The following is a 24,757-nucleotide window of genomic DNA, read 5'->3' as shown; positions in this document are numbered from 1 at the left end:
ATGCTAAATCTGCTTAAAAAAAGGAGCATGAGATTTATATTTTAATTTCTGAAGATTGTTTATTTCTGCAGCACTGAAAAATGCCTTTAATCATGATCAGAACAGCATGTTTAATAGTTAGCTGTTCTAATTTTATGATGTAAGGCATGTTTTTAAGGATAGGCAACTTAAAAATCCAATACCTTGCTGGGCACAGTGGCACATTTCTATAATCCTGGAGGTTGAGATGGAGGATTACAAGTTTGAGTTCATCCTCTGCAACTTAGCCAGCCTGTTTCTCAAAGAGGACTGGGAATTTGGCTCTGTGGTATAACACTTGCCTAGTATGTGTGAGATTCTAATTCAATCTCCAGTACTGCCAGAAAAAAAGGAAACTAGATACGCTTTTAAATTTTGATTTTGCCTACTCTTTAACATTTCTTATATGATTCCAAGGGTGGTTGCAGAGTTTGGAGCCATTTTGGGTAGCTGATCTTGCATTTTCTACCACTCTTCTTGGTCAGTTTCTAGAAGACATGGAGGCATATGCTGAGGTGAGTATCTGGAAAGTTAATTCTTAAAATGCCAGTTAAGGAAAAATAAATAAAAATGAAAAATAAAAAGTCTCAAAACAGTCCTAGACTTACTTGAAAATAATGTAAGCCACCTGACATTTAAGCAGAAATTACAAGACCATTGAAATATTGTTTTCGAGCTCTCAGAAAGGCTATAAGAAAAATTATAGGCGTGATATTTTGCAAAACTTGAAATACTCGATAGCTAGTATTTTTCATAATATATTTTCTGAAGTTCATTCTTATTTTTGTTACCAAAAGAATCTTAAAAGTAAGGCAAATTGATGCTTTTGCAGGTGGTGGTGGGGGATCCCTAAAGACTTTGCTCTCACACATTAGGGGATCTAAGCCTTGGCTTCATCCAGGTTGTGCGGCTGTATAAGTGCTCCCATCAAAACAGCCTCATCTTTTTTTTTTTTTTTTTTTAATGCCTTTACTACTTCTAGCCAATAGGATTTCACTGCTTTTTACCTGTGCTGATGTTTCCTTTCTTTCAGAGCAAAGCAAGGGAATATTTTGCTTCCACATTTTTTTCTTTGCCTCCAACATGTAGAATGAATGTATTTATTCCTGGCCCACCTTTATAGCTGGTCTGCCTTTCAAAAGACACCTGTGTAGTTTGTAAAGACATTTTTTTGGGGGTTCCATAACATTTAATTCTCTGTTGTTTTTTTTAGTGCTAAATTATGTGTAGATAATATATTGGTTCTAATATTTCATTAGATAATCTTTTCCTTTGAGTGTATCTTATTTCCCCAGGTAGGTGATGCAACTGTAGACTAGTCTTATAATTTTTAATGCTCTCTGTTTACTTTTCCTGGGCATAATATTGGTGTGGAATACCTAGGTTTTGGTACGTGGCTTAAAGGAGTACCTAAAATAAGATATTAGCAGAAAACCAATTTAGAAATGACAAAGATTTCTAGTTCCATTTATATTTAACTATAGTATATTTTCTATTATCTTTCTCAATGCCTATGTGTTGGTGTAGGGAGTATTTCCTTAATCTATTTGGTTTCACCTGGGTTTATTTAAATAAAACAAACCCATTTTTATATCTGGAGTCGTAAGTATTCTTTTCTCTTAATTTGTGAAAATCTATTGTGAAGTTAATTAACTAACAAATAGGAGGTTTTTTAAAAATTAAAAATACTGGTTAAATAAGAATGCTGTTAATTCATATCTAGGATCTCAGCCATGTGGCCTCTGGGGAATCAGTGGATGAAGACGTTCCTCCCCCATCAGTATCATTACCAAAGCTGGCAGCGCTTCTCCGAGTATTTAGCACTGTGGTGAGGAGCATTGGGGAACGATTCAGCCCAATTCGGGGTCCTCCAATTACTGAGGCATATGTAACAGATGTAAGTGTCTTTAAGAATTTCAGGTGTTGTTCAAAAGCAAAATTGTTTTGTGTTGTGAATGCTTCTCATACCTAGTGAACTGTTACTAACCTTGCATTTGTTTATCATGTGTGATATATGTGCCTGGTTACTTTCTAAGCCAGAAAAGCAAGGAAACCCACTCTAGCCCACTTCCCACACCATAAAAAAGTACCACTCTGGAATTTTAAATGTTCACAAAGTTTTCTTTTAGGAGATCTTTCACAAATATATAAATTGATCTATGAAAGATCTGTTTATTCTTTTTTTAAAATGTACCAATTATTTTGTTTTAAAATTATTGAGTGTTTTTTTTAGCTTTTCAACATATTAAGAATAGTGTACTATAAACAGCCTCAAATTTGGGGCTGGGGTTGTGATTCAGTGGTAGAATGCTTGCTTAGCATGTGTGAGGCACTGGATTCAATTCTCAGCTCCACATATTAAAAAAACGGTCCATCAACAATTAAAAAATATTAAAAAGAGAGCCTCAAATGAATTTTATTTGAGCTTACAGGATGAAACTCATTGTATCTTTTGATAGCCTGGCATTAAAGTCTAAAGATACATAAATTTAAAATACATGGTAGTCTGAGGCTGGCGGTAAAAAAAAAAAAAAAGCCAGTTTGTCACACAATGATCCCAAGTCTTAGTTGCACTGCAGTCCAGTGAGTGGCTCAGTTTTTAATAGAGGAGAAATGAACCCCAGTGTACTCTGTTTGAATATCAAAGTAGACCAACATGTCATATAGTCAGAAAAGATTCAATCTAAATGATTAAAACTTTACTGTTTGGATATAACATTAGCTTTTAGGAGTATTTATTTATATATATGCTAAATAAAATGGGATATTAATTATATATAGTTCTTGGTGAGTTAATTGTATATTGGAGCAGAAATGTTAGAGGCTAAAGATAGTTAAACCTTCATGTTATATATTAAACCATTTAAAATCTGATCAAAATGGTTTTAATATTTGTTTCCCCTTTACTGTTTAAAAGGTGGTTGTTTGAAGACTGTTGGAGTTGAAATTAGGGCATTTAACTCAGATGTAAAACGAAAGGAAGGGGACATATTAAATATATTATTTTATGAGAGTCTTTTAGGCATTTGTGAATGATTTTAACAGAATCTTTGTATAGGTTTTAAAAAAATCCTGTATGTAGTTGCTATTGACTATTACAGAAATATTTTTCAATATCAGTTCTGTTGTTTTCTTTCCTAAGTTATTTTTATTGGAAATTTGGTACATAAGTGTTGACCATTACAATTCAGAATTTGCATGTGTGTGTGTGTGTGTGTGTGTGTGTATCAGAAATCACCTGATTTTTATAATCCTTAATAGGCATTATGTGGCAAGCATAGAAATGCTTACTTTTCAGAAGAGATCATCAGGGGCTGGGGGCATAACTCAGTGGGAGAGCACTTGCCTAGCAAGCATCAGCATGTGAACATCACTGCTAGCTTAAGGAGAACTGGGTGTCTAGTTTTAAAAGATTGATGACCAAAAGTTGAAGAGCTACATTTCAGTAAGTGTGAGCAGGTTATCCCATGTTAATATTATGAAGACTCTGAGCATTAGCCATGCTGTGACTTTGGGGAGAGATGAAGAAGGGTAATATACAGATGGCAGATTCCATTTTCTGTCACAATAATACTTTGGGGATTTTTCACTTTTTGCATTAAGTAGTAAAGATACTCTTATTACTCAGCTACTGAGATCTAGGAGATTGAGAGACTCCTGGCAAGGAAAGAAGTTAGTTTTCAGTTGAAGCTGAGTTAAATAGAAAATATTTTCTTGCTTTGTGGAAGCATGTGAGTTTTTTTAAAAAGCTGCTTGTTTTCCCCATTTGCAGGTTCTGTACAGAGTAATGAGATGTGTGACGGCTGCAAACCAAGTGTTTTTTTCTGAGGCTGTGTTGACAGCTGCTAATGAGTGTGTTGGTGTTTTGCTCGGCAGCTTGGATCCTAGCATGACTATACATTGTGACATGGTCATTACATATGGATTAGACCAACTGGAGAATTGCCAGACTTGTGGTACTGATTATATCATCTCAGTCTTGAATTTACTCACATTGGTATGTGAATTATTGTTTTTGCTGCTTTTTAATATGTTTATTTAGGCCCTTAAATTTAAATATGTGTGGAAGAAATTATGGGCTTTAAAAAAGTTATTAATGACTTTTTTTTTAGTGCATTGAAAAGTCTTATTTTTATAATCTTGTAGGCTTTTTTCCTAGTATCTGTTTACTTATAGAAATAGCTCATCTCAGCATAGCTTTACCTTTTTTTTTTTCCCATCTCAGCCTCTTCAATACTCCTAATAAGTTCTATATGAGAGAAAGTACTTGATAGCTATTTTGAAAGACTGTTGTGTTTTGTTGTCCATATAAAACTTCTTTGATAGTTTTTATTCCTTTAATTTCTTAACCATAAATAACTCCCACCTTTCATTATGATCATTCTAAAACACTAAAAAATGGAATAGCATATTGGATTGCTGCATACTTGGTACTCAGTTTCTATAATTAGAAACACATGGCCCATCTGGTTTCATCTAGGCTGCTAACCCTGCCCCCTCATTGCGGCCCTTCATCTCCAACTGTATTTGTTATTTTTAAGAATATTCTAGATGACATTCTGCTGAATATTTATATCAAAGTTATGCTTAATTTTTTTGCAGACCAAAGATTTAACCCAGGGACTCTTCACTACTGAGCTTTTTGGTTTTTTACTTTGTGACAGGGTCTCACTAAGTTGTCTAGGGCCTCTCTGAGTTACTGAGGCTGGCCTTGAACTTTCATTTCTCCTGTCTCAGCCTCCTGAGCCACTGGCCTTACAGGCATGTTCCACCACAACTGACATCCAATTGTGTTTATTATTTTAAAGAAAATTCTAGATGACATTCGGCAGAACATTTCTGCCAAAGTTATACTAGTTTTGCTAGTGTTAAAAAAAAAAAAAGAATATCCTCATGTTTTACTGTAAAATGCATGTTTCCTATTTGGATGTCTAATCACTTTAATGTCACTGTGAAAAGCCCTTGAAATAATAGCTTAGTTTTGTTAACTCTTTTTTAAATCAATAGACTTTATTTTTTAGAGCAGTTTTTAGGCTTACAGAAAAATTGTGCAGGAAGTATAGGTTTTTTTAATATATCCTCTCCTCCAGCAGTGTCATCCTTTATTAACATCTTGTGTTAGAGTGGTATGTTTGTTAAAATTGATGAGCAGTATTATACATTGTGTTCACTCTGTTGTACATTTTAGGGGGTCCCTCCCCCTGTGCCATTCTGGGGGTGAAATATAGGGCATCACACATGCTAGGCCAGTGCTTTATCACTGAGCTACATTCCCAGCCCTATTCTGTTTTACTTTGAGACAGGGTCTTACAGTGTGGCCCATTCTGGCCTTGAATTTATTAGTCCTTCTGTCTTCTCAGCCTCCCTAGTAGCTGGGAGTATAGGCACATGCCAGTGCTTCTGGCCTATTTATGAGTTTTAACAGATGTATAATGACAAATATTCACTATTACAGTACCATACATAGTAGTTTCACTGCTCTAGAAATCCCTGGTGTTCCAACTACTCATCTCTCTTACTTTCTTCACCTCAAACTCTTGGCAGTCCCTGACCTTTTTACTTTCTCCATAGTTTTGCTTTTTTAGGTTATGTAGTTGGAATCATGCAGTAATAGCCTACCCTCCATTTTTACAAAGGCATTTTAATAAACAAAATTCTGATCCTTTCAAAAGCATTTAAAAATTCATACTACTTGAAATTAAACGTATAGACTAGGAATTTATCTTCTGACTTATCATTCAGTAATTGTCTGTCTTCTCTTTCTCCTCTGCTGGAGTCCACCCAAGCTGACACCTGAATGGCAGAACCTTCAATTTCCCTTTGGTTATCTTTCTTCTCTGATTGCTTCTTCTTTTCAGCCTTTATATTTTACTATTTTTGCTTCCAGTATTTTCTATTGGTACATTTCACTCCTGCAAATGCCAGAGAATTAGTGTCTTTGCTGCCAAGATATATAGCAGCAGGGACATGTATTAAAGAACTTTCTTCCACTTCATGGTGGGCCAACTCTGAGTTCACTCCTGATCAGCATAGTCCCCCAGAAAAGTACATGAGACGGGGCTGAAAGTTTAGGTCCTGGGAGTTCAAAGGTCTGATAGTTGGCTGTGACGGATCCTCCAGAACCAGGCTCGACACCATCCAGAACTCATACACCTAGTAATAGCCTTTTTAGGTTGCCTTCTTTCACTTAGCAATATGCACTTAAAATTTCTCCATGTCTTTTTGTGACCTGATAAGCTCATTTGAAAAATTTTATTCTTTTAGATTGTTGAACAGATAAATACAAAACTTCCATCATCATTTGTAGAAAAGCTGTTTATACCATCATCCAAACTCCTGTTTTTACGATATCATAAAGAAAAAGAGGTAAGTGATACCTTGACGATGACTTAAAATAACTTCCATCATTGAAGTGTTGGACTTATGTTGCTTAGTATGCTACATAAGTGAAACTGAATGAAATATTTCATTTAGAATACAGTGATTGCAATGATTACTTTAATATTTATTATTGTAATATATACCTTAATGATGTGCCAGATAATCTTCACATTGTTTTAGTAAATTTTCTTGAAGATAAAAACAGTAGATGTATTTATAAAGTTATAATTTCAGAAGTACTGTGTGTTTTGAAAATAAAAGTTATTAGCTTCTTAGCTAACCCCTATTCATATCCACTACAGACTTTCCAAGTAGAGGCAGGAAAATCAAGTTGGGTGTGGTGTCTGATGGCTGTAATCCCAGCAACTGGGGAAGCTGAGATAGGAATGTCATAAGTTCGAGACCATCCTTAGTGAGACCCTGTCTCAAAATAAGAAGACCTAAGGATGTGACTGACTAGTTAATAGCTCTCAGTTAAATCCCCAGTACCATTAAGAAAACAGACTGGGGATATAGCTCAGTGGTAGAGCATCTTTGGGTTTAAACCTCAGTAATATTACCCACCATCCAAGGGGGTGGGGGAATCAATCTTAAACTGCCATTTGTACATGTCTTTTGATGTTGACCTTGTTTTAAACATGGCTATTTAAGAAATTTGATATTGGCAGTTTTGATTCAGAGTGTCCTATTTGTAATAAAGCTTTATAACCTGTTTAAGGACCAAAAAAGCTCATTAAGCCAGGTATGGTGGTGAATGCCTGTAATCCCAGCAACTTGGGAAGCTGAGGCCAGAGGAGTGCAACTTCAAGGCCAGCCTCAACAACTTAGCAAGGCCCTATCTCAAAATAAAAAGGATTGAGAATGTAGAGCATTCAGAGTGGTAGAGCACCTTGGGTTTAATCCCTAATACTACAAAATCAAAGCAAAAAAAAAGAATTATTATTATTATTATTTTTTTTGCTAATCACTAATGTGTTTAAGTTCCCTAGAGGTAGGTTAAAAAAAAAAACCCAACAGCTAGCATTTTTAGGTGATCTTGACTGTATCAGTCTTAAATTGATGTGTATCATCAGCACTATGCAGATAATGATTTGTTTCCCATATAATTTTACAAGATTTATTCTCTGTTATTACTTCCCTGAATTTTTCTTTCTCAGGTTGTCGCTGTAGCTCATGCTGTTTATCAAGCAGTGCTCAGCTTGAAGAATATTCCTGTTTTGGAGACTGCCTATAAATTAATTTTGGGAGAAATGACTTGTGCCCTAAACAACCTGCTACATAGTCTACAACTTCCTGATGCTTGTTCAGAAATAAAACATGAAGCTTTTAAGAATCATGTATTCAATGTAGACAATGCAAAATTTGTGGTCATATTTGACCTTAGTGCCCTGACTACAATTGGAAATGCTAAAAACTCATTAATCGGGGTGAGTTCCTAATTGTAAGGACCGTTTTTATGCCTGGTTAAGCCTTCTTGCATATTTACATATTTTATTTAATATCATGTTGTTATGTCAGCAGAAACAGTCTGTAGCAAATGGCCATACTTAGGACATGCATGGATAAATGAAATTGGCAGGAATGTTTTTGTGTCATTGGATATAGCTGTTTTCCTTTAAAAAAATATTTTATATTTCTTCAAAATATTTTTTCATGAATTTCTCCTATAACAAATAGCAGCTTAGGGAAAATTTGTCAGCATTTTCCACAGCTCAAATGTGTTTTTTTTTTAAATTTATTTATTGTTTAATTCTTTTAATGTACAGTCTCTTTCTTGCTCTGATACTCTTTTCCTTTCCTTTTCCTCCACCAAAGATAGTACTTACCTGTGGTCTCATATTTTAATTGCCTGTTTTTCTCTAGGAATATTTATGTATTCTTTTTTAGAATAACAATAAAGGTTTGTTTTTTCCTTTAAGAAATTTAAAGTAGCCCTGCTTTTGATTTATAATTATTGCCTGTGGTGTATATATTTTTTCCTCCTTTTGAACCTTGCAGAGTTGAAAACATTAATTTTAATAGAAAGTAATGTGATATAATTAAGGAATGTTTTCTAAGAGAAGACAGCAAAGTCATAATCTCATCTTTTTGTGTTTGCTCCCCATATTGTGTGACCAGGTTGACTTGTACCATCTCACAGCTGCTGCTTCTCTCATAGCCAGTGTCAGATTATGTTTGGGTGCTTTATTAGACTTTTCCCTTCTTTACATACAAAAGCTTGATCTTTGAGGAATTCACATTGTGTCCCCCAGATTAGAGGAGGTTTGTGTCCCTTATTCTGGAAACAAGGGGAGAAAGGGTGAGAAGAGTGCAGTCAGGTGGAATGGCGTTTCATAGTAGCAGAAAAGGAAAGGATGGAAAAGGCAGAGTTCAGAGATGTGCCTTGTTTTGTTTTTGACAGGGCACTTTGCTATTTGAAGTGTGTCAAAAAATTAAGGAAGTGCAGGCTACCATACCAAAAGGTAGAAAGGGCTTTGCTTAGATTTTGAACTGTGGGCCAAATGCAGTCCAGCTCCTGTTTTTTTTTTTTAATCTCTACTAAGGTTTATTTTACATATTATGCAGTTCTCATTTAAAATGTACAATTGAGTGAATTTTAGTGTGTTAGGAATTGTGTGATCATCACTACTCTCTCTGCATCTGTTTTGTAAAGTTGTATCAGGACACATCAGTTCTCATTCCTATGTTTTGTCTGTAGCTGTTCCTCAGTGTAGTGGCAGAGTTGAGGAGTTGTCACGTTGTAACAGATGCTCTACAGCCTGCAAAGCCTAACATTTGCTGTCTTAATCTTTAGGAAAACTGTTTGTAGAGACCCCAGGTTTAGTGCAATTATTTCCAGATCTAAATTTTATTTTTGTTTTAGAAATGTCTACAACTGGGTGCAGTAATGGGCACCCGTAGTTCCATCTACTTGGAAAGCTGAGTTAAGATTGCTTAAGCCCAGGAGTTCAAGACCAGACTGGGCAACATAGTGAGACCCCATCTCAAAAAATAGTGTCCAGACTTATTTTGAAGGATAAACTCTTTGTATGCTTGTGTGTGTGTCTTGGAGGGAGAATAAATATACTTTCTTTCGTATACTGTCAGATGTGGGCGCTGTCTCCAACTGTCTTTGCACTTCTGAGTAAGAATCTGATGATTGTGCACAGTGACCTGGCTGTTCACTTCCCTGCCATTCAGTATGCAGTCCTCTACACGTTGTATTCCCATTGTACCAGGTACTGTACCGACAAACCTTTCATAAGAAAAAAAAAATATTTTTTGAACTTGCTTGTTTCTTTTTTAATTGAAGATGAAATGGTGAGCTATACTTTTTTCTTTCAGGCATGATCACTTTATATCTAGTAGCCTTAGTTCTTCCTCCCCATCTTTGTTTGATGGAGCTGTGATTAGTACTGTAACTACAGCTACAAAGAAACATTTCTCAATTATATTAAATCTTCTGGGAATATTGCTGAAGAAAGATAACCTTAACCAGGATACAAGGTAAATAATTAATAATTTTTAATGTTAACTCTTCCAGACTATTTTCATTCACCTTTATAATTTGGAAATTAGAAATGTTGATTACAGAGGTGAGAGAGCAGTGTCTTCATTGTAAAACACTTTATAATTTGGTTTTATTACTTTATATTCTTTGCTACAATTTAAGCTACTTTGGGGAGGGTTTCTTAAAAGGCACCCCACCATTTTGTAAAAGCAAGGTTTGTAATTTGAACTTTTGTTATTGACATCTTTAGAAAAACCAAAATTAAGAAAAAGAGAGTTCTTTTGTATTTTTTTTTAATATGAAATCAAGTGTTTATTTTGTTTCAGGAAACTGTTAATGACTTGGGCTTTGGAAGTGGCTGTTTTAATGAAGAAGTCGGAAACATATGCACCTTTGTTCTCTCTTCCATCTTTTCATAAATTTTCCAAAGGCCTTTTAGCCAACAGTAAGAGACTCAGATGTTTTACTTTTTATCAGCCCTTAAAAAGAAATAGTTGTTGATGGAAGTAGACAGCTGAGCACTTCCCCTGACCTAAAGTTTATAATCCTCATTTTAATGACATTTATACAGTCAGGCTTGATTTTTTTTTTTTATTTGTAAGTATTTGAAAACAAAATTGTTTTAAGTGATACATTTTTAAGCTTATGTGAATGTTAATCCATTCCATGTAGTTTTCAATTTTCCCCCATAAAAAGTTTTGTATGAAGATGGGTTAGCTTAAGTGAATTTTGTTCAATGTATCATTTTCCTAAATGTTACCACAGTGAGAATTCCAGGCAACAGTGCCTATAGTCTATAGCAGGTGTTCCCTGTTTGTTGACTCTATGAATGGATTCAGAAAATTAAGACATTGGGTGTGTGATTTCTGTGGTGCACTGAAAGTAAGTTGTCCTTTCATTTTTCATAGCCCTTGTTGAAGATGTGAATATCTGTCTGCAGGCATGCAGCAGTCTGCATGCTCTGTCCTCCTCCTTGCCAGACGATCTCTTGCAGAGGTATGAACTAGAGACTGTGTCTTCTGACTCTGCCCTAATGACTTAGGAATGTTACCACATCTGCTTTGTCCTTTTCCTTTTTCATAGGTGTGTTGATGTTTGCCGTGTTCAACTAGTCCATAGTGGAACTCGAATTCGACAAGCCTTTGGAAAGCTGTTGAAGTCAATTCCTTTAGATGTTGTTCTAAGGTAAAACAATATTTTTTGGAGCACTGTAATTTTACTACCTAAAAATCGTGTAGTTTGGGAAAAGGCAAATTGCCATATTAGTGTATTAGTACCACTTCTCACATAATGCCTCTTCTCAATGATTAAGAGGTTCCAACATCTCTGTGTTCATTTTAAAGTCAGTTTTATCTTTTTTACTTCAACTTAGGAGATAGCCATTTACAGGATGTGTTGATCTTTTATCCAAAATATTTTGCTTGACAATGGTTTCATTTTCTGTCTACAGCAATAACAATCATACAGAAATTCAAGAAATTTCTTTAGCATTAAGAAGTCACATGAGTAAAGCACCAAGTAATACATTCCATCCACAAGATTTCTCTGATGTTATTAGTTTTATTTTGTATGGGAACTCTCATAGAACAGGGTAAGACATTTCTTTGACTGTTTCTTCTGGAAAAAGTGATTTTTTTTTAGGAATATCTTGATCTTACACCAAGTTTTGAGGAGAAAATGGGTCCAATGTGGCAAGATAGAAAGTAACAATCTTCTCAAGTGGGTCATTTTAGTTTTCATCAATAGGAAATTTGCTTTGAAGATAGCATCTGTAGAAACAAAAGTGGCCCTTGAAATTCAGTGGTGAAATTGATTGACAGTAAGTGATATGATTGTCCTCAACACTTTGGGGAGTGGGTGGGGGCAGAGATACTATGAAGATGCTTGGTTTCATTGGATGAGTTTTATCTTGTCCACCAAATTGTAATGAGCCATTTACCCTGATAATTCACCCATACCATACCCCATCTGCTTTAACAAAGATTTTAAAATGAGAGATGAGAATATAGTGCCCCCCAATTTCATAGGTTTTGTCTTATTTTCGTAGAAAAAAATTATAGTTCTTCATTCCATTCCCCTTGTAATTGTTTTGGATGTTTAAAATGAAGTTGTTATTGTTTGTTAAATATGAAACTATTTTTCCCAGGAAGGACAATTGGTTAGAAAGATTGTTCTATAGCTGCCAGAGACTGGATAAACGTGACCAATCAACAATTCCCCGCAACCTTCTAAAGACTGATGCTGTGCTTTGGCAGTGGGCTATTTGGGAAGCAGCACAGTTCACCGTCCTTTCTAAGTTGAGAACTCCATTAGGCAGAGCTCAGGATACCTTCCAGACAATTGAAGGTAACCAGCTCTTCTTGCTCTTGGAACTTTGCAATGCAGATAACATTCAAAGATTTAGAATCAGATATGATGAATTTATCTGTTAAAATAAAGATTGGAGAGTATATTTTTTTTCTTTGCATCTTGTAAGTAATTTTTAGATAAATTTGTTAGAATAAGATTTCATTGAGCTGGACAAAGTGGATCATGCCTATAATCCCAGCTACGTAGGAGGCTGAGGCAGCAAGTTCGAGACCAGCCTTGGCAATTTGGAGACACCCTGTCTCAATAAGTGAAAAAGGGATGCCGTTGTAGCTCAGTAGTAGAGTGCCCTTGGTTCAGTCACCGGTTTGCGGGGGTGGGGTGGGGTGGGGGTGGAGAAAAGGATCAGCTTTCATTGAATAACTATATTGGGTACTGGAGTTTCTTTTTTTGTTCAAAACCTTAGGGGATTTATATGGAGAAACCATCTTTTTCCCCTAAAATTAAAAATCATCTTTATGTTGGGATTTTTAATTTCTTAAATGATGGATAGACAAGCAGAGAGGGTTCCCACTTACTTATAGATAAAACCTTAAAAGAATAATTTTACTTTAGAATGTTGTTTTTGCTTTTAGGTATCATTAGAAGTCTTGCAGCTCACACGTTAAACCCTGATCAAGATGTTAGCCAGTGGACAACTGCTGACAATGATGAGGGGCACAGTAGCAACCAGCTTAGACTTGTTCTTCTTCTCCAGTATCTGGAAAATTTGGAGAAATTAATGTATAATGCATATGAAGGATGTGCTAATGCCTTAACATCACCACCTAAGGTTGGTTTCAGTGGGATAGTGTTGCCTTGTAGCAGCTGCACTGTCAAACATGGTACTGTATACAAAGCTGAAATCACTATAGATTTGTGTGTGTGTGTGTGTATTTGTGAGATCTATGCCTGTAATTTGAACCAGTGTTGAACTCTTCTTTCCTTTCATTATTAAGGTCATAAGGACTTTTTTCTATACCAATCGTCAGACTTGTCAGGACTGGCTAACCAGGATCCGCCTGTCCATTATGAGGGTTGGATTGTTGGCAGGCCAGCCTGCTGTGACAGTAAGACACGGCTTTGATTTGCTTACAGAAATGAAGACAAATAGTCTGTCTCAGGTAAAGGATGTGTTGGGGATTCATTTTAAATCTTCATTGGAGAAAGTTGGGTTTAATTTATTTGCTATGATTTAAACTTTAGGTAAAATAAGCTAAAACTTATTTCCAAAGCTTGCAAAAGGGAAGACTGCCAAAGTCACCTATTTATGTTTTCCATATAAAACATACTGAAAATGTGCACATCGTATGCTTAAGGGCTGGGGCTTTAAGGGTAATTATAAGAAATTTTTCTATGGAAAAAATAATTTTATAACGTAGGTAAAAATGCTTGAGTAATTTTGTTACATGTATGTTTACAATAACTGCAATCCAAAACTAATAAAATATTTACTAATCTAATGTCAGTATTCAAAGACACAAATTTAATCATTCATTAATTCATGTTTCTTTTTAATGTCTACTTTTTGTTTACTCAAAGTATAACTACTAGAGAAGCCACAGGTTAAATATTTAGCAACTTTTGTTTTCTTAGTTCTTATAATTTATTGCAGTTAGGACACAATTTAAAAATTCACCAACACATCAGTAGTATAAAACTAAACAGCATTATATAAGTTATTGCCCCATCAGGAAAAATAAAACATACCATGATTGTCAAAGGTAGATGTAGGTCTAAGTTTTAGAACAAAGAAGAATGTGAAACTAAGAAGAGGAAATAAAAAAGCAATCAATCACTCATGGTGACTACAAGAAGAAACCCAAAAGAGAGTCTCTCTTTTACAGATATTGATTTTCTTCTCTAAATTAATAAAAATTATTTTGACAAATTATATTTTAAAAAACTAGAAACTCTTCAAGTAACTACAATTATGTTTTTGTTTACTTTAAAAATTTAGGCAACTTTTTTGAGGGGAGAACGTAAAAGCTAATACTCCTGTGCTGCTAAAGTTCTGTCAGTCTTTTTTTTTTAAGGTTGTAGATGGACACAATACCTTTATTTTTCATGGGGTGCTGAAAATCAAACCCAGTGCCTCACACATGCTAGGCAAGTGCTCTACCACTGAGCTACAACCCCAGCCCTATCATTCACCATTTGTTATGATTTTTCCCCTCTTCACATTTTTTGAAGTGGGTGCGTTAAAGTTATACATAATGATGGGATTGATTGTTATATATTTATACATACACACAATATAACAATATCACTTGATCAATATCATTCCCATCCTTCTGTCCTCCCTCTCTGCTCTTTACACACATGTCGCTTTTGTTGTGACTTTTAAGAACTGTAAGTTAATAATGTGAAAATATTTGCTAAAAACATTCGACCTTAGGCTTAGTTTGTGATGAGTAGTTGTAAATTTGGTAGGGTTTTGCTTTGTTATTTTTGTGGTTCCGAAGGGCCTTGTGCACACTAGGCAAGCACTATACCACTGAGTTACACCCCCAGCTGGAATTTGAATTTTGAATGTATTGAGGTCTGTGATAAGTTTTTCTAAATGCTATTTTCAGGGGAATGAATTGGAAGTAACCATTATGATGGTGGTAGAAGCACTGTGTGAACTTCATTGTCCTGAAGCTATACAGGGAATTGCTGTCTGGTCATCTTCCATTGTTGGGAAAAATCTTCTCTGGATTAACTCGGTGGCCCAGCAGGCTGAAGGGAGGTAAGTTGGAAGAAAAGAAATTGATAATAGGATTGCTTTGTGTTTAAATCCTTTGTATTGCTGGCTAGCATTGTAGTTAAATGTTAAAGCAGCTTTGTTCAATTTCAGCAATTGAAACTTCTGATAAAATCATTTCACTAGAAGGCAACTCAGTCTGTTCTTTAATTAGCAGCATTACTGGAATGCCATTCTTATTTAGGAATTAGTGAGAGACCTTGCTGGAAAACAAAGTCTGCCAGTCATTTGTTTTATAAATGCTTTTAAATCAGATCCTGGTGCAATTTACCCTGTATTGCTAGAGTATTTCTCATTAGTACTGTGAACTGTACATTTAAACTCATTTGATTTCCTAGGTAAAGGAACATATACCATAGTAATCCCTGTCTATTTATGTTAATTCAAATAAATCTTGAAAATTTGGGAAAATAAAGAAATAATTGCTCATCATTTTCCCGTTAACTTTGATTTTGTTTGTAAGACTTTCATGTGTAGTATTTTCCTCTTCACAGAAACAGCCCAGGCACATATTTCTGATTACTTTCTTTGAATTCATTCCTACAAGGTGTTTACTAGAAGGAAGGCTGTAGACCAGATGACTTATGAAAGTCATCTTCATAAGTTACTTCACAGAGAAGATGACTCTGATTTATGTCCTTAACCATATAGTATCCCATTTCCTTTCATCTTTATGAATACTGAGGGTCACTGAGAAACAAGATTCCTGCCACCAAGAATGAAAATACTTGTACTTCATTAATGTATAGTGGTAGAACTTTTTCCATTGAGCATTTGTGGTATTTCAGAGCATGGATTATGTCTTCATGGGCCTCTCATTTTTACCCTTTATTTGTGAGATTTTATTATGCACTAAGATTGTTGATGCTGTCCAGTTTCTTGATTTGTAAATTTGTTTGTAGTACACATTGTATTTTGGATACCCAGAATGTCATTACGTATAGATTTGTTACTTCATGGATTCTTCTTTTGTATTTTTTTCTTCTTTGTAGACTTTATACACATAGATACCAGTTATTTCTTGGTGTTCTCTACACTCATATTTTACAATAGTATTTTACACTCATATTTTTTCAATATTTCACTGTCTCTGAATTCATTTTCATTTGTTGCAAGGGAGAGATCCTAATTATCCCTTTTTCCCAACTGTTAATTCATCTGAGTTCAAGTCAGTAAGTAATTTGTTCTTTCACCTTTTTGGGAGGAAGTGAAGGAGGGCATTTATAATAAGACTGCTTCAATTTGCATTTAAGGTTTGAAAAAGCCTCTGTGGAATACCAGGAGCACCTCTGTGCCATGACAGGCGTCGATTGCTGCATTTCCAGCTTTGACAAATCTGTTCTCACGTTGGCCAATGTTGGACGCAACAGTGCCAGTCCCAAACATTCTCTGAATGGTGAGCAAAAGTTATAGTCATGTATTTTGTGTTGATAGTTTTAGTATATGTTTTTGGGTTCTATGCTCTTTGATATATTCACAATGTTCTGGTTCTCTCCTAATTTTATGAAATATTTCACTCAGGTGAATCCAGGAAAACTGTGCTGTCCAAACCAACTGACTCTTCCCCTGAGGTTATAAATTATTTAGGAAATAAAGCATGTGAATGCTACATTTCAATTGCTGATTGGGCGGCTGTACAGGAGTGGCAGAATGCAATCCATGACTTGAAGAAGAGCACCAGTAGTACTTCCCTCAACCTGAAAGCTGATTTCAACTATATAAAGTAAGGACTTTTTCTTTTCATTTATTAATTATAATACTTAACCTTGTTAAAATGAATTTCCAAACAACTGTAAAATCTTATTTTGCAGCAGAGAAATATTAAAATTGGTCATAACTACTCATACATGATTATATTTCTGATAATACTATCATTGTAAACTAACAACAGTGGCAACCCAACACTGGAGGAGGGGAAGGTATTTGTGCAATGGGAAGTAGACCAGTAAATATTAAATTAATATTTTTAATGGACAAGTTGCTCAAAATGTTTGGTTTACTATATTTTATCACTGCTTTAGAAATTTATCACTGCTTTAGAAAGGATCACATATGATATCTTTTTTCTAAATTAGTTTTGAATACATAGAAGCATTTGTTTTAATGAAATGTTTGTGAACATCTGTAAATTAAACTCTTTGTTTTCTTCTCATTCCTCTGTTCACTGATTAATCCTGTGATTGAAAATTAAGTACTCACTGTATCTCTGAGAGTATCCAGACACATGGCTGGAAGGATAAAGGTCACTGGACTTTGTATGCTATCCTTGCCTTCCCCTGGTAAACAGGTTAATGGGTAATTCTTCACCGAGCAGTGGGATATAGTAGGACATAAAACAGACATGCATCCTAACCTTTTAAAACAGGTTGAAGAAAACAGAGAAAGTACATTGACAGAGGGATTGATTAGACCTCACCTCTCTGTGCCTCAAGGAGAACAGTTAAACTTGAACACAGACATAGTTTGAATGTGCATGTGGAAGATTGTATTAATGGTAGAGAAAACTAAAGCCTGTGGAGTCAGTCATTAGCTGACAGGATAGAACCATACATAGTGGGGACATGAGGCACATGCCCTAGAGAAGATCCCAGCCCCTGTAATGGCAGGAATGATACGTGTGTTGGTCACCAAATCGTAACAGGTCACCAAGCTCACCTGAGGCCAGTGGTTGTACTGATGTCCGTAGCAGCAGGGACAAAGTACATCACATGGTGAACATTTCTAGTGCTGACTTCAGGCTAAGTGATAAGGGAAGGGACACAGTGAGGGGGGATAGGCAAAAGTAGAAGAAAGACTGAGAAACCAATTCTGTTCTGGTTGGACAGCGGCTGTGTGAGATTGGGAACAGAATGAGGACAAGAAAGTAGTGATATGGAGCCTGGAGGGTGAGGCTCTTATCTTGGCCTTGATGCTGCAGGGCATAGGAAAGTTTCAGAGGTGTCCTCATTTCTCAGAGTGAGGAAATGGGAAGGAAGAACTCTTCAAAGAAGATATGGGTTTGAGGAAGAACAGTGAAAAGAAGAGTGGGGGGAAGGGATGCCAGAGGTAAAAGAAGGCAGGAAATTAAGTGAGGCACAGGCTGAGATGGGAGACCTCCAGGGCCTCAGGCTTTAGATGGGAGTGAGGCCTGTGGGGCTCCAAGGGACAAGTTGGAGACAGTGTGTGTTGAAGCCACTGTGTGCAGTGTGTTGAATCGGCTTCCCAGGAGAATAGTCTGCAACACATGGAAAGAGGGAGGAGAGACAGAGGGATGAGCACATCAACTGAATGTTTTGTGATTTTCCTGTTTGTCAGTCTCATTTCAGTGGTAATTAAGATCATAGTCACATCTTCAAAATAAAAATGTTAACATACTTTTTTGAAAGACCTTTCTTCAGAATAATGCTGTGCACCAGGCTTTTTTCTAGAACTTGTTCTTTTTTCCAGTGGGTCTGTGGGCTAGATGGGGTGTAACACAAGCTGACCAATATCTTAATTGCAGATCACTAAGCAGCTTTGAGTCTGGAGAATTTGTTGAATGCACTGAGCAATTAGAATTGTTACCAGGAGAAAATATCAATCTGCTCGCTGGAGGATCTAAAGAAAAAATAGGTATTTGAGAAAATAATTTTATATTAATATTTTTAAGTTGCTGAAAATGTTTGGTTTACTATATTTTCCTAGACAATTCGGAATTTATTGTACATTTCTTTGGGGGTACTAACCCATGTGAGTGAAACTATAAATTTTAGGATTCTGTTAACATTTGATTTGGTAAATGAAAAACAGTTAAAATTGTGTAAAGTAAAAGAAGCTATATATTTTGAGATTTGTTCAGAGATACTTTTGAAGTTTATGTAGACATTTTATTGGAAAAGGTGCAAAGCAGTGTGTAAGGTAAATATTTTTCTTGATTTTCGTCTTAGTGGTACACTAAGACCTTTGTTACAAGTGGAACATTTTGTAAAATATTAGTTTCATGTGTTAATATTAGGTAGTCATTTGTTGATTAGATCTATAGATTTGCATCTTTAAATAGTAGGTAGAGTTAGAGATTTTTTTTAAAATACTTTTTAGTTGTTGATGGAACTATTTTTTTTTTTAATTTATTTGTGGTCCTGAGGATTGAACCTAATGCCTCACGCATACTGGCCAAGCACTCTACCACTGAGCTATAACCCCAGCCCCAGACTTATAGAGTTTTTAGGGAAGTGATGTTTAATTCCTTTTTATTTATTTTTATTTATATATTTTGAGGTACTGGGAATGAAACCCACGGCCTCACATGTGCAGAGTGCCGTACTGCTGAGCTACATACTCAGCCCTGTGAGGTATAATTTTATAGGAAGTAAAAATGTTTATATAACTGTCAGAAATGCTTAATTACAGTGTTCAGCCACCTGAACTGAAAAATGAAAGAAAGTATTCATTAGTGATTTTTTAAAAGTACTACCAAAATACATTATCACTCTTTTTTTTCTTCCTAAATATTTATTTTTTAGTTGTATTTGAACACAGTATCTCCATTTTATTTATTTATGTGGTGCTGAGGATCGAACCCAGGGCCTCTCACGTGTGAGGCGAGCGCTCTATGCTGAGCCACCCGAGCCCCATTATCACTCTTGTGTACTTAAAGCAAGTTAATGAAATTTGTTTGATTTCTTTAGATATGAAAAAACTACTTCCTAACATGTTAAGCCCAGATCCAAGGGAACTTCAGAAATCCATTGAAGTTCAGTTGTTGAGAAGCTCTGTTTGTTTGGCAACTGCTTTAAACCACATAGAACAGGATCAGAAGTGGCAGTCTATAACCGAGTAAGTTCATTCTGAAGGAGGTAAATGTGCATTATATGTATCATATGATGAGTGTGCCTACTTGGGACCGAGGCAGTCAATCAGGAGGAGACAGTTGCTGGATTGCTAAATACCAGTCCTGATAGCTTAATTTAAGTGGTGGAAGTCATACCATATGTGAATGTCATGCACCAATACATACTTATGCTGAAACTATAAATTAAAATTCCCAAAAGCAAATGTCTTGACGTATTTATCTCTTTTACTATGGAGCAGGCTACTCATCTTTTTCCAATTTTTGATGCCAAATGATAGCATCTTAACAACTGCATTATTACTTCAGTGGTTACAAGTTGAAGAATTTCATTAATTAATTGACAGTAATATTTTCTTTCAGAAATGTGGTAAAGTACTTGAAGCAAACCTCTCGCATAGCTATTGGACCACTGAGACTTTCTACATTAACTGTTTCCCAGTCCTTGCCCGTTCTGAGTACCTTACAGCTCTACTGCTCATCTGCTTTGGAGAACACAGTTTCTAATAGACTTTCAACAGAGGTGTGTAGAAGTATATTTTTTTATTTTATGAATAATAATAGGTATTAGTATAGAACAAAACTTTATTTTTGAGTTTTTAAAATAGCATTTATAGTTAGGCAAACTAGTAAATTCAGAAATTTAAAATGCCATTTTAAGGCAGACTTTCATTTGAGAAGAAGAACCTAAGATACTAATCTCAGGAATGGCTAATTGGTTTATTTTTCCTTTTTCTCCTCCCCCGCCCTCCCCTCAGGTGGAGGGTAGTATACTAAAGATATTTCCTGGAGGCAAGTTATTATTTTCGTGTGAATCAAGGGTAAAACCCCTCCTCCCAAATAGGGGAAAGTTCACTCAAATACAGGGGGCCTTTTCCACAAGAATTATAATTTATGAGAATCTGTTATAAAGCAGTAGTTTTAATGTTCCTGTAATTTAGCTTCTGCTTTATATAGAAATGTGCTTACTTTATTGGCAAATATATTGATAAGTTGAACTCATTAATATGTATTTATTTTTTTTATAAAAGTTTCCATTAGCATGTACTTGCCTCTTGTGCTGGAAGGTACGTGATGGAAGAGGATAGCTTAGTGGATGAAACTGAAATAAGTCTGAAGCAGCTGATTGTGTTGGAGACTTGGACTTATTAGCAGTGTGTCCACAAATATGCAGGGAGCAATGTTTTACATTAAGCAATCTTGGCTTTTCTCTGGCAGGACTGTCTTATTCCCCTCTTCAGTGAAGCTTTGCGTTCATGCAAACAGCACGACGTGAGGCCATGGATGCAGGCCTTAAGATACACTATGTACCAGAATCAGTTGTTGGAGAAAATTAAAGGTAAGTTGTGGGCTGGGGATGTGGCTCAAGCAGTAGCGCGCTCGCCTGGCATGCGTGCGGCCCGGGTTCGATCCTCAGCACCACATACCAACAAAGATGTTGTGTCCGCCGAGAACTAAAAAAAAATAAATAAATATTAAAAATTCTCTCTCTCTCTCTCCTCTCTCACTCTTTCTTTAAAAAAAAAATAAAGGTAAGTTGTCTTCTTTTTCTGAAAATTAGATTTATTGACATACAACTCATTCATTTAAAGTGTACAGTTTGATGAATTTGGGCCTGTCTTTTTTATGTCTACCAATACAAGATTCAAAACAGTTACTTCCCCCTAGAAAGTGCCCTTATTTCTTCAGTCTTCTCATCATTCACCTGGTCCCGAGCAGTTACTGATTTGCTTTCTGTCACTATAAAATAGATTTGTCTTTGTTGCTGTTTTATGTAATGTAATCATAGAATGTGCTCTCCTGTGTCTGACTTCTCTTCACTCATGTTAAATGTATCAGTAATAAGGTACCACCCCCCCCTCGCTTTTTTTTTTTTGGAGTAGTATTACATTGTATAAATGTGTCACCATTTGCTTGTCTCTACATCCTTTGATGGAAATTTGTTTTCTTTTTTTCCTAATTGGGCAGTTAAGAATTGAACAACTATGAACAGTCATGTACAAGTCTTTGGGTGGACATATATTTGTGTTTCTCTTGAGAAGATGCCTAGGAGTGAGATTCTTGGGTCTTGTGACTTTATAGCGTACCAGTTTCTTAGAAAGTGGTGTATTTTTTATTGTATATTTTATAAAATATTGTATATTTTATATTCTTTTGGTATCTGAAAAAAAAAGTTCCATTTGTTCTACATCATTGGAATTGTTGGTCTATTTATTTATTTATTTGGGTACTGGTGATTGGACCAAGAGGAATTAACCACTGAACCACATCTCCAGTTCTTTTTTAAATATTTTATTAAAGGCAGGGTCTTACTGAGTTGCTAAATGCCTCACTAAGTTGCTGAAACTCACTTTGAACTTGTGATTCTCCTGCCCCAGCCTCCCAAGCTGCTGGGATTACAGCCATTTGCCACTATGCCTGGCTTGTCTTTTTAATTTTAATCACTGGAGTTAATCATTGCTATGAGTGTAGTATTATCTCGTGGCTTTATTTGTATTTTCCTGATGATTGATAATCTTTAGCATCATTTCATATGCATAGAAGCCATTGTTTTATTTTTTGAACGTTTGTTCACCTTTTACTCAAGTTTTAATGAGCTGAGACTTATTTATGTGTTCTGAGCACAAGTTTTTTGGCACATGAAATGTATCACAAGTGTTTTTATTTATATAGTTTGTGTTTTTACTTTTTTCTGGTGCTGGGGATTGAACCCAGGGCTTTAAGCATGCTAGGCAAGCACTCTACCACTGAGGTACATTCCCAGCACAAATGTTGTTATAAATGCCCCAAATTAATGGCTAGAGAATTACTATTTATATACATATTTATATGTATCAAAATTTCAAGAAAGAAATATCTGTCGTTTAAGAAATGCTAGATTTTTATATGGTGGCTGTACAATAGAACAGTGCCAGAATTTTATAGTGTTTTAGCTGAAAATGTGGTAGCTGGAGTTAGTAAATTTCTGTGTTAAATTGTAAGATGCCAGCTTCCAAAAAAAGAACATGCACTGCAGGATAATCAGTGGGGCAATTGACTCAGCGTACCTCCCCACCCCCCATGCCAAACAGACCAAAATTTGGATCATTGGGCCAGCATTTGCAAATTGAGGGGCCTTTGGACAAATCATTGAACTTCTGAACTTCTTTCCATTTCAATTATTATGGGAGTTACCACACTTATATGAGTTTCTTATAGGGGTTCTGTGAGATGTGATGGTATATGAAAGCCCTAGTATAGAGTATGGCATAGAATAAGGCAGCAAATGCCTGCATTGCCTTTCCCATCCTTCCATGTCAAACAAGGTTTAAAATTGGAGGAGAGACTCATTAACCCAATGGTTCTATTCAGAGATGGATGTGTATTCTGCCTTGTTTTTGTTTCCTTATTCAACATGTCTTTGGGCTAGGTTGTGTGTTGGATGTTGCATCTAGTGGTGAGGAACAAGAGAAACTTATCTCTTCATTCTTAGATCCTAGGGGATTCTAGAGTCCAGCAGGGACAGTTGACATCAGGCAAGGAGTGGCTATTTTGAATATGTTGAATGTATATGTGCAGGTGTGTTAAAAGAACATAAAAGAGGACACCTGATTTAGGACTAGGGATCGGGAAAGGACTTGTAATGTTTAACCTGAGACTTGAGGCTGGTAGAGATGAGAAAGAGGCAGGCTGATTTGCTTAGAAAGAACATTGTGTGTGAAGGACAGAGAAAATTATGAAAGATTCTTCCATGACTTAGTAGGGTGCTTATTGTAGTGTAGAAAGAGACAGCTGGGTGAGGTTGGAGTGGGATGAATGCAAGGCATCGAGCCTTAGAGCCCAAGCCAGGAGGGTGGGCTTGTTCAGAAGTGCAGTAGGAAGCCATCCAATGGTTTTAAGCAAAGAAATTAAATGTTCATATTTACTTTGTGTATTAATTACTTCAGTTGAGATTGGAGAATGTATTAGAGTACAAAGAGAATGAGGCAAGGGACCAGGTAGGATGAAGTTTCTGTTGCTAAACAAGATACTAGGGATGGCAGTAGGGACAACAGATATGAAGATTGAAAGTAAAGTCTTAAGGTAATTGCCAGGGCTCTGCTCAGGTGATCCTGTGCCTTTCCTTGAGAAAGGTTAAAGGTTTTTAGGATGGTAGATAATGAACTCCACTTGACACGGGTTGTAGGACCTTTCAAGTACCTAGAATGTGGGTGATATGGGACTCGCTGTCAGATCTGGGCTAAAGATTCTCAAGTGATCAGCTTTTGTATGATTAGTTGGAAGTCAGGAGCAGGTATCTTGTCCAGAGAAAGTGAGTGCAGAGTGGGAGGAGGGGATGGATAATGGAAGGCAAGGAGCCTGGAGGATTCTTGTATGAGGCAAGAGGAAATCCAGATGAGAATAGCAGAGTAGAAAGGCAGCAGGTACTTTCAGAAGAGTCCTGGGATGGTTTATTTAACCTTATACTCTTTCCCCTCCCTTTGGCTTAGACTCTTTAGAAATAAAATTTTTTTTTTCACTTCATCATATACATTTGATTAAACAAATACTGAAGATGTTATCTTTGGGGAGGTGATAAGGAAGGGGGGATAGTCAGGGAGTGTGGTCTGGGGTTAGATGAATAGGGGACTAATAAAACATTTTCTTCTGTTCAGAACAAACAGTCCCAATTAGAAGCCATCTCATGGAATTAGGTCTAACAGCAGCAAAATTTGCTAGAAAACGGGGGAATGTGTCACTTGCAACAAGACTTTTGGCACAATGCAGTGAGGTTCAACTGGGGAAGACCACCACTGCCCAGGATTTAGTCCAGCATTTTAAAAAACTGTCAACACAAGGCCAAGTGGATGAAAAATGGGGGCCTGAACTTGATATTGAAAAAACCAAATTGCTATATACAGCAGGTTAGTAAAATGAATCATGGTTAGTATATGAATATAATAAAAAGAACATTTGTGAATGTCATTGTGTGTGGGGTAAGGTAATAAAA

General features: G+C 36.0%; 1 protein-coding gene across 6 annotated transcripts in view; it reads left to right on the top strand.

Annotated features, from left to right (window-relative positions):
- The window catches only part of SMG1 (SMG1 nonsense mediated mRNA decay associated PI3K related kinase), a 98,237-nt gene that overhangs the window by 34,820 nt on the left and 38,660 nt on the right, over positions 1-24,757 (top strand). For all 6 annotated transcript variants that reach the window (XM_081298537.1, XM_081298539.1, XM_081298536.1 and 3 more), the window contains 22 exons: positions 436-533; positions 1,742-1,915; positions 3,791-4,015; positions 6,283-6,384; positions 7,557-7,826; positions 9,487-9,617; positions 9,724-9,885; positions 10,216-10,334; positions 10,798-10,885; positions 10,973-11,074; positions 11,340-11,480; positions 12,036-12,235; positions 12,832-13,028; positions 13,195-13,359; positions 14,812-14,966; positions 16,235-16,377; positions 16,503-16,704; positions 18,463-18,572; positions 19,628-19,775; positions 20,152-20,311; positions 21,007-21,127; positions 24,423-24,671. In XM_081298537.1, the coding sequence (XP_081154663.1) occupies positions 436-533; positions 1,742-1,915; positions 3,791-4,015; positions 6,283-6,384; positions 7,557-7,826; positions 9,487-9,617; positions 9,724-9,885; positions 10,216-10,334; positions 10,798-10,885; positions 10,973-11,074; positions 11,340-11,480; positions 12,036-12,235; positions 12,832-13,028; positions 13,195-13,359; positions 14,812-14,966; positions 16,235-16,377; positions 16,503-16,704; positions 18,463-18,572; positions 19,628-19,775; positions 20,152-20,311; positions 21,007-21,127; positions 24,423-24,671 (3,462 nt within the window). The remainder of the gene's footprint in view (positions 1-435; positions 534-1,741; positions 1,916-3,790; positions 4,016-6,282; positions 6,385-7,556; positions 7,827-9,486; positions 9,618-9,723; positions 9,886-10,215; positions 10,335-10,797; positions 10,886-10,972; positions 11,075-11,339; positions 11,481-12,035; positions 12,236-12,831; positions 13,029-13,194; positions 13,360-14,811; positions 14,967-16,234; positions 16,378-16,502; positions 16,705-18,462; positions 18,573-19,627; positions 19,776-20,151; positions 20,312-21,006; positions 21,128-24,422; positions 24,672-24,757) is intronic.

Source organism: Spermophilus citellus, assembly GCF_964194105.1.
Source record: "Spermophilus citellus genome assembly, chromosome: 6".
Taxonomy (NCBI): domain Eukaryota; kingdom Metazoa; phylum Chordata; class Mammalia; order Rodentia; family Sciuridae; genus Spermophilus; species Spermophilus citellus.
Note: the sequence above shows the minus strand (reverse complement) of the source record. Positions and strands in the feature narration are given on the sequence as shown.